The following is an 18,397-nucleotide window of genomic DNA, read 5'->3' on the forward strand; positions in this document are numbered from 1 at the left end:
TCAACTTGCTTATTCGAACATTCATAAGGACTGGTCTAGAAATGTTTTCCAAAAAAAAAAAAAAATTGAGTTTCGAATCATTTTCATCAGTTTCATATTTTCCTTCTTTCTCATCAATTTTTGTCATTTTTGTATCGTTCTGTAGGGAATATTTTTTCTCGTTCTTTTGAAGTTTATTAAATTCTGAGGTGGATTTCCTTTCTGAAGAGGATGGTCCTAAAAGATGAAGGGATGGCCAAATATAACCCTTTTCTCCTTGCCATGCTGTGGCACAGAACATCTTATACCCACCTATTTGTCTCTGAGATGGCACTTGATTGCACTTGAATGAATATTACCAAATGCTCAAAAATAGGTAATTATGAATGTCACAAATGCATTGAAAATACTGTTGTTTTATTTCATGTTTAGTACATTTGAACAGATGCTTCATTACCCTGATAAAGTCACAAATGTTAAACCTGAGAAAATTACAAAATAAAGTGGTTAGGCTGAAAAAAAAAAAGAAATCTGACAATTGTTCAGAAACCAAAAGTTTGTTTTGACTACCTGCTGTACAAATTTCAGAGTCAGGGGATATTGCAAAGTTTGAAAAGAGTAAAATTTGTCAGTATTCTTGAAGCATGTAGTTACGACATTCTGGATTGAACTGTGGCATTTCTGGCTTTAATACCAGTAGTTTGTTTGGATGAATTTTCAAAGTATAGTCTTTGGAAATTATGTACTGGTATATGTACATGCACATACCATTGGAATCTAAGAATTTTGAGACTCTAAAACTACCCAACCAAAATCCATGTCCAGTGAATCTATCAAGATTTTGTGTTTTTTGTTTGTTTGTTTGTTTGTTTTTGATAGTCACATTTATACTTCACAGGTGAAACATGCATATATCTGTAGTACATAGTAGGATTTACATGTATGTATGTCCACTTTCACAAACCAAATTTGTGATTGAAGTTGGAGGGTCAACTTTTGGGAAAGTTTAATCAAATCAACTCATGTTTTTCAGTGAAGAATTTTGATTAACGACTGCGCAGACCAGACATTTTGAACTGCTCTGTATGAGGTCTGCACCATGGGAAATAAATGTCTTGAAATGCAATGAACCTTGGGGAACATTTTGTGCCAGAGACTTGAAATTCAGACAATTCAATCATCTAGAGATCGTTGGTTCCATAAAAAAAAAGAAACAGATTAGGTCTTTTAACAAGGCATTATATTGTACACAGCATTTTTTTTTCCCTTCAGTCTGTATGGCATGTTTCCTTGTTACAAAGTGACAATTTACGCTTCTGATATCGAAGAGGCCACGGCAGTGCATGAACTTGGCGAGTTCCACTGGTGGAGATTGATGTAGATTAGATCGGGAATATTTCAATATTTTCAGAAGTGCTTTGGATATGCCCTCCTCAAATGAGAGAGAGAGAGAGAGAGAGAAGAGAGAGGAAAGGGGAAAAAATCATGACTGTATTCATATCAATTTCCATCTTCCAGTGAAGGCATCGTATCCATCTTGTTTGACCTGATTTTTGATCTGATGCTCTACTTAATTTTGATATGCGACTTTAGAAGAGAGAGAGAGAGAAGAAAAAAAAAATGAGGTCAAACATCACCTGGGAATTCAAGAAAAGTTTGAAGAGCTTGAGTTAACTTTACCACTCTAACTCCTCTGCTGCTGGACAGCTTTAATAGAATGTGGATATTTTGGACTTCCATAGCTATTGCTCCATGGCCATCTCATTAAGATTTCTATTGTGATATATGTCCACCAGATATTATTGTGATGTGCATGTATGCAGAATCTTTAATTGTGCCCTAGCTTCCTTGCAGAAATTGCCCCCCCCCCCCATAAAAAAGATAAGATAAAATAAAAAATAAAATAGATGAATAATTAGATTCCTTTGAAACCAACCGTAGAGTTGCATTACTGGCCAGCTGTGTAAATCTCAATTATTGCAGGGGCCAGAAGCTCTGGTTCAAAGACAAACTTGCAAATTGTGTTCTTTTATTTCTCTTCATGGACAATACAAGATGATGTTAACATGATTTTGAATGGTTGAAAGATATGTAAGTTCTGTTCATGTCATCAGTGTAATGAGGAAAATCTCAAAAGAGTTGGGTTAGGTTGAATCATAAGAGTTTCTAATGGGATTTGAGATCCTTTCCTGTATTACGTTTGCCATTTTGTTTCAAATCCCCTTGGTACATAATAATTGTATGTAAGACTGTGGACAGCCAGAAATGCTTTCAACATTTAGAAATCTCCAATTTAATCCTATGCAGAACACTTATCTGAGTTCTAAGTCTTAGTGTAAAGCTTGTAAGATTGGCAATTTCTCAGGTATAAAGACACTGAATGTCTGTTTTTACATCATGACCTATAAACAGCAACAACAACAGGAACAACAACAAATTCAAGATGTACATGTACCAACAGATTTAATTACAAGTGTGATGATTAATAGTAATTCTCTGCCCTTGGAAACATAAAGATATTTTCTTCATTGATTGAACAATATTATGGCAATTCTTCAAGTTTTTTTAAAGCCTGTTTTCATAGTAAATGTAGTGTATTATTTGAACATTTGGTTGCATATTAAATGTGCCTCAGCATACACAATAACTTTGCATCAGTACTATGTGAATGCATTCAGTTGACATTGCCCATGCCATGTGATCAATGGAATCATCTTTTAACCTTTAATCTTTGACCCATCGCTTCCAGGATGATGAGGATGGTATATGGGCCTAGCGCAGGCCCCGTATACCCCGCCCCGCGCCATTCATGCATACATTATGGTAAAATGAATGTGGTACCATGTGCTTGCTTCTTAGTTGAATGCACACTCACAAATTTCATTTTTTTACCCCTTAATCACTACTTTTGAGTTTATGACCTAACTCAGATTCCTTTGCTATCAATGCACTACCCTCTGCATGGTCATGGTGATGGTTATGGTGATGGTTTGATTAACTTACTCAATATTTAACTCATATATGTTGTGATGTGAATTTTCTTTTGAGTGCATGCTTGCATAACTTACTGTCACTTTAATTTGTGATGGAAGCTTGTTTTTTTTTTTTTTTAAGTTTCTTGTGCCTTGACCATTGGAATATTTATTTTTTTAGGCAAATCATCCTTTCAGGAGATAAAACAAAAACCTTCTTCTTTGGCTCTACATAATTTTGACAAGGCAACATGGATGTGAATGTTAAGTGTTTATGCTAAAACCATACTTACATCTGCTAGCACACTGGTAGCCCCCCCCCCCCACTTTTCACAAATGTATAGCTCACTAATCCCCCAACTTTAATCCCTCTTCTGTCTTCTCAAAGCAAATCCCTCCACCACAAAATGATATTAATAAACTAAAGGCTAACTTGAAAAGCAAAACAAAGTTCTATGAATACATGGTATTCTCTTCAAAGGGATTCTGGACCTATAATTCTTTTAGTTTATTACTTTATCTTTAAAAGAAATGCATCTTGCATTTTACATTGATCCAATTATCCAATCATAAACATCTTATGATATATATATTGCTGAGCCTTGGTCTGATGCGCGATACTTATCAATGACTTTATAACTATTCTAATATAGATCGTAGGTAATTAATCACTGACAGTATAAACACATTTTTATGGGTGAGGTGCTAATTTTTTTTTCGCACTAAACTAAACGATACTGTAGGTCAGTTAAATTGTTTCTTGCTCCTATTAAGAAATTATGTGTATTTATCAAATCTGATAGATATATGATTTTTGATGTGGTATTTTTAGTATTCTGCAAATGTATGGTTTCATTGGTTTTTTTTTACTCTGACTCTTGACTTTTGTGTTTCTATTTTCATGTAATAGTGCTTGTAATGTATTGTTCAGCAAACTTTATTCTTTCCAAAATGTTCATTGTTCTGCTATTTTTTGTAATGTGAGTCTTTACAGTAGCTTCTGTAAAATGAATGGAGCCAATATTGCAATGCTGACTTGGTAAACTTAAGTTGCTGTTTTTTTCTTTGATGTGAGTGGATGTGTCATATGGTAGATAGAAACAACTCACTTTGCTTCTTTAAGTACAGTACATCTATACTGCAGAGACTACAAATGAGAGTTGATACTAATAACTCACATGTGCCATTAGAAAATCGTAGTGATGTTAGTCTAGCTGCTTTGGGTAATGATAACAGAAATTGTAATTCTTAACAATGTAACCAGTAATTGTTATAATTATGATACTTATGATGTGATGGGTATAACAATGATAGTAGTGATGACAATGATTTATCATGCCATCAATAGGAGAAGTAGTGTGTAAGTACTTCGGCTAACTACTAGAACAACTACTCTTAGTACTATGTCTTAGTTACTACTTCAACTAATAGTGATAATGATAGATTAGATTGGTAATTACAATAATTTCACGCTATCATATTGATAGAACCAATATCACTGCAGTAACAACTATTTTTTGCCATCACTTAGATAATAGTTATTATCGTCATCATCATCAGTATCATCATTATTGTGATGATGAACATTTTGAGTGATATCGATTATTGATTATGTTAATCCATGCCCCAAATAGACACTTGCTCACAGTGTCCTTTATGCCAAAATGAATTTTTGTTTGTAAATGACATAGAATAGAAGTAGAAATTTGGGAGAACAGAGACATACAACATTAAATGTTTACTTTATTGTGTGCTGACAGTGTCAGATATTGATCTTCAAGTGTTTTACATGTGACAATGATTTCTCTGCTAACTGCTTCCACATGTTTCTTTGTGACACTTTGATAAACACTACTATATATTATATATATCGTCGCTGGGGTGACAAGACCTTGTATCTCAAATTTTGGTGAAAATGACTTTTTTGCATTAGTGGTCAAATAATCGGTTAAGTGATGTCCTGTCCAAATCCCAGCTGTCTTACCCCAAAAATGAAGCCACCACGGCATGTCAAAGGAACGGCTATCCCATTCAGTATAGTGCTTTGGCCGCCATGTTTTTTGGCTCTCCTGAACATTTGACATTTTTGAGATACGAGGTCTTGTCGCCCCAGCGACGATATATATATTTCTTTCAGTGGCAGCTTTCAGAAAAAAGAAAGCAATTATATGATCAAATATTAACTTCAATAATGAAAATCATGTTTCTTTATATGTTCATTATTTTAAAAGTATATAACACAATTAAAGTTACTTCTCTTGTTCAATGTAGTCAACTGTACCATAACATGTATCTGCTAATCTCTGCTCACCTTCTTGGGCTTGTGTTTGAATCTATCAACATTTTTAATCTGTTTATTTGCTTATTTTTCGTAGTTGTGCAATGAAACAACAACAAAAAAGTGTAGTTTGTATTATTTGTGTTCCATGTTTACTTCAAATTATGTCTCAATGTGGTATCATAGTGCTGGTTATCAATATGCGTCTCTGCTGTCTTTCATCCTCCATCAAAAATATTCTCAATGCGCTAAAGATTGGATAATGCCATAAATTTTTATAAACATCACTGAACATGAACAAAATTACTTCAAAATTACTTTAAGCAGGTTACTTTAGTTTCTAAAAAGTTTTTACTCCTTGGCACTGTGAAATGAATTTGTTCTCAGAACTCGTCTCTTTCCTCTGTATGTTTGACAGACCTTTACTCGTCAGTTTCATGGAGGAGGTGTGCAGAGCATCACTCTGTAAAAGAAGATGGAGGGTATCCATGGTGACGAGACCAGCCACGCCCATCGGCCACGCCCATATGCAACATCTATCCATTGATCGTATGCACTGAAATCCGTAGCCTGCTTGGGTGATTGCTACACAGCATGGGGCTGTTCTGACTGGCCCTCCTTCGCAGGTTACCATAGAAGTGGGAATGGATGGATGTTGCTGCCATGACGACAAACTCGGCTCACCTCCAAGTCTTATTTTGAAAGGTGTTCAGCCATGGAATCATGCTTCTATTCAGTATGTCGCAGATTTTTTGAAAATTGAGATCCATAAAACAAACTTATGTTCTTTTACTGCGTGTGATTCTCTTTACTGTTTAAAGTCATGCTACAGAATTTTGAGGCAATGCTCAAGGAAAAAAAGATTCTCATGTTTTGATTCCTAATATTCTTTGTAATCTTCCTTTCTTCTGTGAATGTGCAGATGAAATTTGTTGCCATGAAAAAAAAAAGCAATTTGTCATGTGGCAAGTTCCAAGACATCAGTTCTGATGGTTGTATCCTTTTAAAAAAATCAAAAAATCTATCGCTTCCTGGCTGATCGTGCGACCATTGGACATGAGACCTTTCATAATGGAGAGGATTTGGTATTTTTGTGTCATGACTGTCATTGTCTGAAGTTTGTTAGTGTGTACATGACATCTGTTGGATGTTCAGATTCCTTGTTGAAGTTAGCAATCTTCATCACCTGAGATGTTACTAACAAATGAAGAGTGCAAAATTGGCTAAGCTTCATTTAAAAAAATATCTAAGTAAGTCCATCATTGGATAGAGCGAAATTAAACTTGTCCAGTGATACCTCACTTGTAACATAACAAGGAATATTCTTAAAGTTATAAAAAATATCCCATATTTTCTGATCATTTTCCTTGTTTTCAAGCAGCTTTAATCAAAAATATCTCAACGTAACGATAATGGAGTTAACTCATATTGCAATCAAACTCTTCAAATGTTGTCCTCGCTCTAAAATTCCAGGCAAATGCACACCAACATGTCATGAACCTCAAATTGAACTTCGTTATTCTAGTAAGATTAATTGATATAGATCTGTCACAGAGCTAATGTACATGTAGTTAACATCTTTGATAAGTCCTCCCAAAAGTTCTCTTGTTTTCATCTAATGATAGATCTGGCATCAGAAAAGCATAGAGTTTTACATATCATATTTGAGAACTAGAATGGCCCTAACTACATTGCTGTTGTACAGCCTTAATATCCTGACAATTATGTCAAATATCTAGTCCACCTGCTGTATGAGCAAGGCTTTGAGAATGTTAGCAATATTCCTTGGGTCTCCTATTTTAGGATCATATATTTTATAATAGGAGTGAGTGGAAAGTTATGTGCTGATTGTACCACAGACATATATGATATTTGATGAAAATGTTGCATAATAATGATGGATGAGGTCTGTTGATAGGCCTGTCTCATAAGTTGATAGTAGAACGTTCAATTTGCTGTGATGAATTCTGAGAAAGGATCCACTGCTCCCAACGGCTGCTAACTACAGACTATAGTGTGTTACAAGGAGGAAATGTGCCAGATTTAGCAGATATCTGCACAAAGGTGATGTTTAAATGAACAGAATTTGCCTCCTTTGGCTAGTGTATGGATGAAAAAGAAATTGGTGAGGGACTAAAGAAAATAGACTCTGTTATTTGTTCTGTTTGATGCAATGTGACAACTTTCAATTTCATATAAGATCTAGCAATCCTATATAATTTTCTTACTTGTATGACAGAACTTTAACATCTTCCTGCTAGAGTTCAGTGTACTATAGTAATTGAGGGTTTGCTGCAATGAATGTTATCTGGAGTTGCCTAAATTTGCTTAAATCATCACAATTGTTACTTTTGTGTTTTTGTATGTTTTGTTAGGTCTTTGTTGGTATTCAAGATAGTAATTGGAAAAATGTGCAAGCAGAATATGCGACAACATAGGTTACCATGCTAATTCCCTATAAATGATGTAGAATTCCTTAAAAACAACGAAAACTAGAGAAGGAAAATTTTGCCTGCATTGAAATGCAAATTGGTTCAGGAGCTATTTTCCAATTGAAAATGAAATAGATTTCACTCACACATTCCAAGGCACTTTTAATACTGCACCTCACAACTATTGCATTCACAACTAGAACTTTACACATTTATACATGTTGTGCAAATTCAGAGTGTAAATGGCAAAGCATCTATTGCAAAAAAGAAAATTCATGTTCAGGCTAGGACTAAATAAGCCCAGAGTAGATCTAACAAGCACTCCTGTCATTCGTAGGAAATCTTAGTTACGTGTTGAAGCACAATGTTGAGTCATGTATTCTCTTGGTGCTATGGTATAGCTTTCCTATCATTTCAGGGCTCAACACATGGACTATCAGAGACATGCAAATCACCCATGACCTTTGACACGACACTGTGAACCCCTTGACATTGAAGTAGCACCCGCCAAGGTTTATTTGCTTGTGATATATGTCACTTTAGGGTTGTAGCACATGACAGTCATTCAAGGGTTTGATTCATACCTTTCTCTCTCTGTCTCCTTCTCATCTTTAAGTATGGTATTGTGCATGAGTTGCTCCAGGAGCAGTTTGTTGGATTGAGGTGAATTCTTATAAAAAATAAAAAAAAATCTGAATTTGAACATCAGAAGTAAAATGTTTAAATTGATAGAAGTCTGTGTGAAGAAACAACAACAAAAACAGTGATACACAAATACATGTACATTTTTGTATGCCTCTCTTGGTTCTTCACAAAATGCATATCTGGCAAAATTTCTCATACTTTGTTGCACAATAATGATAAAGAACTAAATTGTAGTGTTGAATCCTGAATGTGGCATTGGGGTGGGGTAATTTCGTGAAGGTGGAATAGTTCAGAAACAGTGGTCTTTCTTTCAGCTGGTGTGGTCTCGAATCTTACATGTATTAAAGGTCGCATCTTGTGAGATTTAGACCATATTGGTACTGACCTTGAAGCATGGTTTAGCTGTTGAGCTTGTGGTACAAGAGTGGCAAAACAACCACAACAACAAACATAACACAGAGGATAGTTTAGCCTGATCTGAAGTTTATATTATGCTGCCATCTTAACCGTGATCTAGATGGGAAAACTTTGTCATATCTGAGCCATGTTGAGCTGGCTCAAAATGTGAACCTGAGGATGCCATGTTAACAGTGAATGCAATGCAGAGCATCAATGCCTTTGTAGCTTAGTGTGGTCAGCATGCTGTAGCAAAAGTTTGCACTTTGTACTTGGACAAATGTACTATTCTTTGCAGATATATGATGACATTTCAATTTGTATGAAGAAACTTATAGGGGTTAAGTGTACAGAAGAGCTTATGAAATCTTGCAACTCTCTGACAATGAAATTCTTGCCATTCTGTTTCTGTGTGACAAAGTACTTTCACTAGCAATTGTTCTGTATGTCGTTTTTATCTCTATGTTTGACACCCATGAATTTATGTTTATGCATGCATTAATGACAAAGACATTGTGTGTAATACAGTGGACGTCCATCGTGAGTGGTTCTATGTCTTGTATGATGATATACACGTACTACATGCATTCCAATAAAGAAGTGTATCAAAATTTTGAAAAGAAATGCCAGAAAAATTTTGTAACGTTTGCTGGGAATAGCATATTATGCTGAAATCTTGGGGGCATAATCTCGGTACTCGGTAGCAGTGACTGGTAAATTTTCATTAGCGTGATATGTGAGAGGGAGAATTAGATGCAAATGATATATTTCTCACTCAGACAGGGGGGAAAAAAAGAACAGAGAAATATGGGAGCTGTGCACATGTAATAAAGGCAGTTTTGTATTAATCAGTGGATCTCCAGTTATCTATATGTGGTGAGGAATTCATCTGTACACTATGAAACTGCAGGTAATATCCAGGCAGTACATGATGGGGGAAATATGAGAGATTTCTGTCTGTCTGTCATGTTTTGCCATTATCGTGCCAGCGCAAATGAATGTTGCTCTCACACACAGTAGGAAGGGAAAAGGAAAGAAACTTGATGAATATGAACCATAAATAGCAAATTGGGCTGTTGGTCACCTTCCTGCTCCTTGAGGCTGGACAACGGAAGTACTGGCTTCTCAAAATGATTGTTGCACCAGTTTTGTCTGTAATGTTGGACCTTGAAGCCTCACTTTCTTGATTGAAAGATTCGGCATCCTGCAATCTTAACGAGTGTGCTACAAATACCACGCTATCTTTCCTCACTCTCATTCTAAAACAGAATAGTTTACGATGTTTCTGATGATAAATGCTCATATTTGACAACTGTTGCAAGTCTGTGTGGAGATACGACACCACATTGTTATTTGTATATTCTTGTAAATACTCCTCTTCTTATTTTGTGGACAACGTAATGTGTACGATGGCAACACTTTCACGAACCTAACTCAGTATTCGATCTCGCCTGATTGACTTCTTATTGCATAGCTGTGGGAGTGCTGTCCAGTTCAGCCCAAATGGAACTTTGGGTGATGCTGGTATTTGATGTTACCAATGATTTTGTGAATGGAGAAAGTGTGAAAGATAGGCATTGGGAAAAAAAATGGGTGAAATGATGTGTTGACATCAGTTAGAGGTGTGAGATGACACCACACATCTTTAATCTGTGGATTACAGTCACAGCGGCATTATTTTGCCTACCAATCTTTTCAGTGGTCTGTGTATTCCAACTGAATTGCAAATCAGTGTAAAATAGTGTCAAAGTGGCGTAACTGTCATGGATTCTATTGTACCACACAGACCTTCGTTTCAGAGTGCCATGAGGAGGTTTGTAGTTGTGACGGTACCACTGGAGGTTCTTTCTATTAGTGCAAGTGGCTCGATTTCGGGTTGGTGCTAACGGTGTAGGGGTATCCCAACTTGTTTTTAGATGTTGACATTGTAATCAGGGTGGTGATAAACGTTGTACGAGATCCGTCGACTGAGTTTCCCCAAATGTATATGTGCCTCTTGGGGGCTGTTAGACAGGTGTACTGTGAGAAGCAAAATACATGTATTGTGGAAAATAATGTGTTGCTATGGATACGGTGGATGGCAAGGAAAGTTTGGTAAAGGGAGTGTGAAGTGAAACTAATGGTGGCTGCAGCTTGTACAGCATGGAAAAAAAATACAAGAATCATGCAATGTAATTATCATATTATGATGAATTTTATCCTATACAGGTATGTCATAAGGTTATATGTTGCCTTTTTCATACATTATCTTTTTTAAAGAAGAGCTGATCATAGCTATTATGAGATTCATGTTTATATTGGAAGTCATGCATGTATTTAACAGGGCTGTGTATGAAGTGACAGTGGTAAACTCTCGTGTGGACAGATTTTTGAGAAAAAAAAAGTACTACCTAGATACCTATAGCTAGCAAATCCCATTGTTTAATCCTTTCATTCTTTGACATGACATATTTATTCATTCATTTGTACAAACTGTAAATTTGATATGACTTTTATCATTGTACTATATCGTAACATGTTTGTATGTGGTGTGTCTTACATCTCCAGTACCTACTATGTATCTATATGCAGACAGTACTTTCTGTTCAGTGAAATATATTCCATGTTTCAATTTTGCATAACTGAAGAACTCACAATTGAAATTTTGTTTGAATAATGCTCAAATCAGCACTGTTAATCCTGTACTAAATATTACCGGAGTACAAAAGCAATTCATAGTATGTTTATGATTGCATATGCATTATTACATCACAGGCAATTTCCATTTTAAACATGGTTAGCTTTCTCTTCAGGCAAAGGATTTTAGTAAAATAATCTAATCTAGTGTTTTTCTCGTGATTTTTTGGTTTCGTTTCTACCCCGTGTAAATGGTGAAGTGATTTGTTTCACAGTATATTTGTCCAAGTGATAACTTGCAGCTCAAGAATTGTATGAAGAATGATTAAATCTGTACCACTCTGTGCAACACAATAGCCATCCCACTGTTTTTTCACAGATTCTGCATAAATGATATGAATCTGTTTGTGTGAAAACAAAACAAAACAAAGCAAAAACAGCGCGTGATCCTACCAAAGTCGTTATACTATACATCCCCTTAACACATAATCAACCAAGAGACATTGAGCACAGATCTCATGATGTATCAAAATAAACACTGAGTGTACTATTAAAAAAAAATAACAAAAGTGTAAAAGCACTGGTCAGTGTTTGCATTTAGTGTTAAGACCTCATACTAAGAAAGGAAAAGCATCCGGGTGTGTGTGTGTGTATGTGAAGTATGAGTGGAGTATGCTTTTTTGTCTTTTTGTTTTTATTAACATATATACAAGGTATAAAATGAAACAACATAATTACAAGTGGTCACATAAATGCACAGTTACATATTTAATAGAGTACAAAGGAGCCTAACATTCTTGTTGAGAGGTTTTACAAAAGCACAAAATTAGGGTTGAGTTCCAACATCTTCAATCAAAAAAAAAAAAAAGAGACAATTTCATGAGGTGTATACCAAGCATATATCCTTTTTTTTTGTGCTAACCTATATCATAATGATTATGTTTGTGTGGTGTTTTCCAGAATGAACATTTTAGTGTCATAAATGTAGACTTAGATTTGTCAGTTTTCCCTGTTTCTGCCGGAGGCCCCCTGAAAGACTAGGGCCCTGTTTTATCAAAAGATATATTCAATTTTTAATTTCCTTAACACACAGGCTGCCATAGACTTATGATGGAAATCAACTTTATAATCAATATTAACTCTTCATAAAACAGGGCCTAGGTATCTCTTTATGTCCTGAACGGAGTAATATTTATTATGGGTTCCCTCCCTGATTGATGAATGAAGTTTGTCTGCACCTTCCCGATTGCTCTTTGTAAACGTGTCTGATTATGATGTGTGAATGTTATGGGAGCCCTGATAGGCTCATGAAACAAACAGTTCCATGACATTTGCTCCTGCGACAATATTACTCCCATGAAGTATCTGCACGCTAAGCCGAACATGAATTCTACCCGCAAACGTAACTCTAACCCAAACCCTAATCCTAATCCTCACATCAAACTAAACTTAAAACCCTATCACAACCCTAACCCTATAGTCCCTAACCTCTATTAAGTCCATGGAGAAAATAAGACCAGAGCAACTGTCACAGGAGCAAATGTTGTGTTACCGAAACAAGCAACCTGGTCTTTTTGAAGTGCAGTACAGGTGTACCACACTATGTTCAAGCTCTCTCTTATAGATAAAGGTAAAAAAAAAAGAAAAAAAAAAGATTCAAGCAAAGAGAGTGGTACAATTTTCATCAATGTAGGGTCAAAGGTCAGGTTAGAGTGCTGAAATTACACTTACTAAGTATTTTCACCATACCTTAGAAATGACTGAATGTAAGCAGTCACCCTTGCTGAAGTCGACCTCACATAAGTTGAATAATTGCCAAAGTCGAAAGTCTTTTCATGTCCTCTTCTCTTTATATTCTACTGATTTTAATCCCTCATAAGTCGAATTATGTGTAAGTGGAAACTATTTCTTCAGTGTTTATAGATTCGAATTGGGCAAGGTTGACTGTATATGTATCCACTTTATCAAATTCGTCTGTACATACATTACAGCACAATGATTTTGTTTAAAGAAACATTGGCTCATGGGGTTCAAAGGTCAGGTGAAAAGGCTAAATATATTAATGTCAATATTTTTTCCATTATTTGAAAGTCCTGGAAATTAGTGTATTACTACCATAATATTACACTTGTCATGATTATTTGCCAATAATGTGAAACTCGCCTCACAGTGACAAGATGTACTGTAAACTTATTGGGAGAATAATGTCATATCACAGCGTACCAACCAGTCGCCATATTGACATTTTTTAGCTCTTATTGTTTTCGTCATCCCTCCCAAAAAAAGAAAAAAAAACTCTTTACAACTGAACACGCTGTGTCCGAACGAGAACTCCTATTTCAGAGCGAGCTTCAAATGAAATACACTGTATATCTCTTTTACCCGTTCTCTTTATCATGAGAATACCGCAAGACTTTGGAATGTTTGAATGGGAAATAAATGTGAAAATTAAAGGGGAAGAGTAGCGTTAGTCAAGAACTAAATTAAAGTCCACCGACTTTTATATACATACTTTCTCTCCCACAGTGAATTCTGCGCAAGGTGCGATACTCGGTCAATAATCGATAACACGTAATTATTTATGAACAATTTGGTGACAGTCTTGTCCAGATTAAACGAAAAACACAATTCGTTCTCAGCTCCAGATTAAACCATTACGTCGGCCACAGATGGTAGAAATAAAAACAGAGGGGGAAAATGGTCTTCTCTTTACAGGTCCCCAAGGGCGTTTAGGGCCATTATAACTTTATGAATCTTATATGCATGAAATCTTCGCCCGCCTGGGTCTTACTCAATAAAGTCAAAACGCCCGTCCTGTACGACCGATATTTGTCGCATTTCATCGTCCGCCCGTCGCAGTATATAAAGGTGTCGCTTTATAGCAGTTTCTATCAGCTCTTTTCATTCTTGTTATTCTTATCGCCTTCCAGCTGACATTTACGTCAAACACATGTCCATAATGACAAATACATCAAGCCGAATGGTGGTGTCGGGGAAATAAATACCCTGATGTGATGGATTGTAGTCTTTTGGGCCAACAAGAACATACATATTTGACCGCCGTTGATATTTCGTATACTGCACTCCGAGCACTGCGTTTATCTTCCTTCTATTACAGAACAAGTCATTTTTTGTGATGGAGCGTGCAGTGCTTGCATTCCAGTGTTTTCATAGAGGGTTGGTTTTTCCAGGACACCACAGCAATAATGTCAGATGCCCTTGGATCAACCTGAAATATTAAAACCGGTAGAGTTGAACCTTAGATAGGCTGGTTCCATGGATGATATTGAAAATTGGGCTTATTAGTGGCGTGCTATCGACTATATGAAATCATATGCAAAGTAAAAATATTTCATTGCTAGCATAATACTGAATTAGTGGCGTTGGTCTTCATCTTTTTCTTTTTTTCGCTGCAGTTATTCGCGAGGTTTCGAATACAACTACAATATACTTATGCCGGTATATACTGATGAAGTCTGATCTTTACTGGATTAACTATATGTCGGTGATAAATCCTATAATCATTATTGAATCACCTCCTTTTTGTCACTCTTCAACGGTGAAGTATTTTTCCTTCCTCCTGATTCGTTACTTATTACTGCAGTCACTATTACAAACGTCCGTTACAACAGTGTATTGCCCGAGATAGATGACAGAAGCAAGACGACCGGTGGTTATGTTGAGCGCGACGCCATATTTTGCTGCCCAATATGTCTTCCTGTTTAGTATAGACCATCAACTGAAATTCATATTACGATCTGTCCGTATCATATTGAACTGTTGTTACCTTCAGGGTCCCGCGCTACATTATAATTGACTCCCAGACTGACTTATGTCCCTCATGAACTTGATGAGAGCTACACCATTCTTCAAATTCGCGCGCAAACTGATTTGCTGAGTGTGATGGTATGCACTGCCGGCTGGATATGGAGCTTGTTCAGTTAACTCTCTTTTTTGCTTACTACAAGTAGTAGTTATTACTGGAAAATCCCTCTTGTACACATGCTTGCTGTAAGAAAGGGCTTTTTACACTTGTAAATTTTTGCTTAGCCCCGGACTATCGGTGGGGCTAAGGGGGGGCCTTAGCCCCACCGATAGTACGGGACTATCCTTAGCCCACTTTCTGTTTACACTCGTTTTTGCCAAAGTGGGCTAGCCCCACCGATAGTACGGTACTATCTGGCCCTGCAAAATAGCAGGGGTTAGCACCGCAATTGCGGTGCTAGCACCGCAATTGCGGTGCCAAGCAAGTGAGTGTAAACAGAACGAAAAAATAATCCTGGGCTAAGCGACGGAGACGAAGTGCGACCCTCACTGACCAATCAGAAACGAGGTAATCAAGTGCTGCCGGTGCGTGCGTGTACGTGTACAGTACACAGCGTAATTATGAATATTCATGTGGTTTGGAAAGTCCGGGGCTAAGAAAGACGAGTGTAAAAAGGTCAGTTTTCTCCTTAGCCCCGGACAAGAGATAGTACGGGACTAATTGGCGAGTGTAAAAAGCTGAAAAAATTGGTACGGGACTAACGATAGTCCTGGGTCAGAGAAAGTCCGGGGTTAAGAAACACAAGTGTAAAAAGCCCTTTAGAAACCTCAGATCGGGAGGAGGGGGAGAGCGAAAGATATTAAGAGAAAAACAAAACAAAACAAACGAAACAAACTTCGTTTAGTTCAGGGCATGACCTCGGTGTCTTCTGGGGCGTGTCCTTTGTGTTAATACGCTGTCCAGGCATGTTGTATATACGTCCTGCGCGGTTGTCTCTAGGGGCGTGTCCCCAAGTGGTTATTGGAAACCTTGATACATCTACCTTCTGCCTCGAGAATCCTCGTAGACTCGTGATCTGTGATATTTTCTGACAATCACTGGTTAATCCGAAGACACGGTTGTTCCTTATGGAATATACAGTTGAGACGAACGTCTTTTTACTGATCGTACTGCTAATTTTGTCTGCCGAGATGCTGACAACGATTTCAATTTGTCTTCAAAATGTTACTCACTTTATTTTTTCCGTAAGAGTGAAAGGAGGATTTTATGGCGATCCAAAGCTGTTAATAGCTGTAGTAATGATGTGTATTGGATAAGGCTTAATAGGTCCTCACATTCGAATCCTGTACCTGCGCTTACATCCGCGGTATACTTGAACAAGATGCTTTCCCACTGTGTCTCCTTTCGAGTATATGAAATGGTATATGACAATGGTAGAGTAATGAGGATAATGTCAGGATCCTAAGGGAGAACAATGCTTTTATTGAAAGGCTACATAGGGTGATTAAATCATAGAATATAGCAATTACCTGTTCTTTTCCGATAGTTTAGCAGTGAAATGCGATTGAACATCAAAGTCCGTCTTCGACCGGCCTCTCCTCGTAGCTATTCCAGGCCCACCGTAATTTCATGTCGCCTTGTTTATAGAACTGCACGTTGGTTTAGAAACGAATTGTAGAAACCAAACCAAAACAAAATATTAAAAGATCACCACCAGTCGCTGTTCGTAATACATTGTGCATAAAATAACTGATCATCATTGTCAAGATGGCAGATTTTTTGCCGTGACGAAAGTTTTCATAACTTTTATTATGTATGGACCACCTACTACTGACAAGATTGATAATGCATCATATATTGGGAGAGCTCCTCGCAAATGCAAAACGAATAGACGAATAAAGACACAAGTGAAACACGAATGAAATAATGCTTGTACATTAACAACTGATCAATGAACCTGATTTCATATGTTATTAGTATGTTTCCTCGTGTGACGACATTCGGGAACAGGAACAGGAACAGGACAACCTACAAATAAATATGATAATAAAAACAAAAGTTGTAGCATCGTCCTGACAACGAATCCGATTGTCAAACGTCACCCTCCTTGAATTGTGTTTATTTGTGTTGACGATTTGGACTAAAGTGTCTTCTTAGTGTTACATTCACCTTACTGATAAGTTTCTCTGTTGCAACAAACAACAAATAGCCCGATATAAAAGTGATTCATCAACGAATAAATTATCATGATGTCATTAATATGAACATTAAATTTCTCAAAACTTTCAGAATCCTTGAAATTATTTTGCATTCCTCTTTAACTTCACAACTACGAGATCTCCCAATTCATAGCACCGTAGTATCCAAGAATGGCTGATATTATTTGAATGAGGATTTATGCAAGCTGTTCCTGGTCATTCCATGTGTCACATTGCAGTCCTCGTCGCGTACGGCACGATGTGACTACGTGTGTTTGGCTTGTCACCTCGGGCGAGCTACGAGGGGTCATGAGCATTCACCCGTTTTCCAGCGTGCGCCCAATGTGCGTTTCAACCACCAGGGACCACTTCAACGAGTCTTCACATCACTGTGTATAGTTTTCACCGTGAATTTGGGCATCAGTGAATGCACAGGAATGATTTCACATTTATTATTTTTAACTCTTGTTGTTTTCTGCTCATTTGTGTTTTTATTTTTTCATCTATTTTTATCTACCAATATTATACTAACTTTAAATATCATTTGCTGTGATTTTCATGAAAATGAAGTCAAATTCATATTCAATGTTTCTCAATTATCAATGAATCAGCAAAGTGATGGGCAGTAATAAAAGTAAGGAATAACATCTCATATCATAGCCCCATATTTAATCTGACGAAATACGAAGTATTGCCCGTGGAACTGCTGAAAATCTGCCGTATATTCAAACTTCCTACGTTAGATATCAGTTGTTATAACAGTGTTCAGAAAGACTTCAACGAAATAGGTTATTCGATCGGTTTCTCTTCCATCAAAACTTCAAAAAGGTAGTATAGCAGTGATATCACTTGGCTTTATCCTGTAACGACCATTGTCCCTGTTATACTTCGCGTTGCTCCTCTTGATTGAACTCGCTAGGGAAAGACTCCGCGACGCTTTTGTTCGATTTTGAAGAAATAAGAAGTCACATTTTGTTTTCTTTTGACTTCTGCCAACTGAAATGAAACGTCTAGTTTCAAACTCATCGATGTAAGTCACAGCATTGAATTATTTACGTTATATCGGGCAAGACAGAAGGGCGTGTTTAGACAATGCATCCACTTTGAGCTAAATA

At 36.8% G+C, this 18,397-nt stretch overlaps 1 protein-coding gene across 3 annotated transcripts in view; it reads left to right on the top strand.

Moving 5' to 3' along the window:
- LOC140246271 (ELKS/Rab6-interacting/CAST family member 1-like) overlaps nt 1–6,058 on the top strand; it is a 125,692-nt gene extending 119,634 nt beyond the window's left edge. For 2 of the 3 annotated variants that reach the window (XM_072325733.1, XM_072325735.1), the window contains one exon: nt 5,648–6,058. In XM_072325733.1, coding sequence (XP_072181834.1) covers nt 5,648–5,698 — 51 coding nt within the window. In that variant the 3' untranslated portion in view covers nt 5,699–6,058. Of the gene's footprint in view, nt 1–2,728; nt 2,803–5,647 lie in introns of all 3 variants that reach the window. The other variant, XM_072325734.1, reaches the window with a different exon arrangement.
- Nucleotides 6,059–18,397: the final 12,339 nt, after the last annotated feature.

The sequence above is a fragment of the Diadema setosum genome, chromosome 2 (genome assembly GCF_964275005.1).
Source record: "Diadema setosum chromosome 2, eeDiaSeto1, whole genome shotgun sequence".
Lineage (NCBI taxonomy): Eukaryota > Metazoa > Echinodermata > Echinoidea > Diadematoida > Diadematidae > Diadema > Diadema setosum.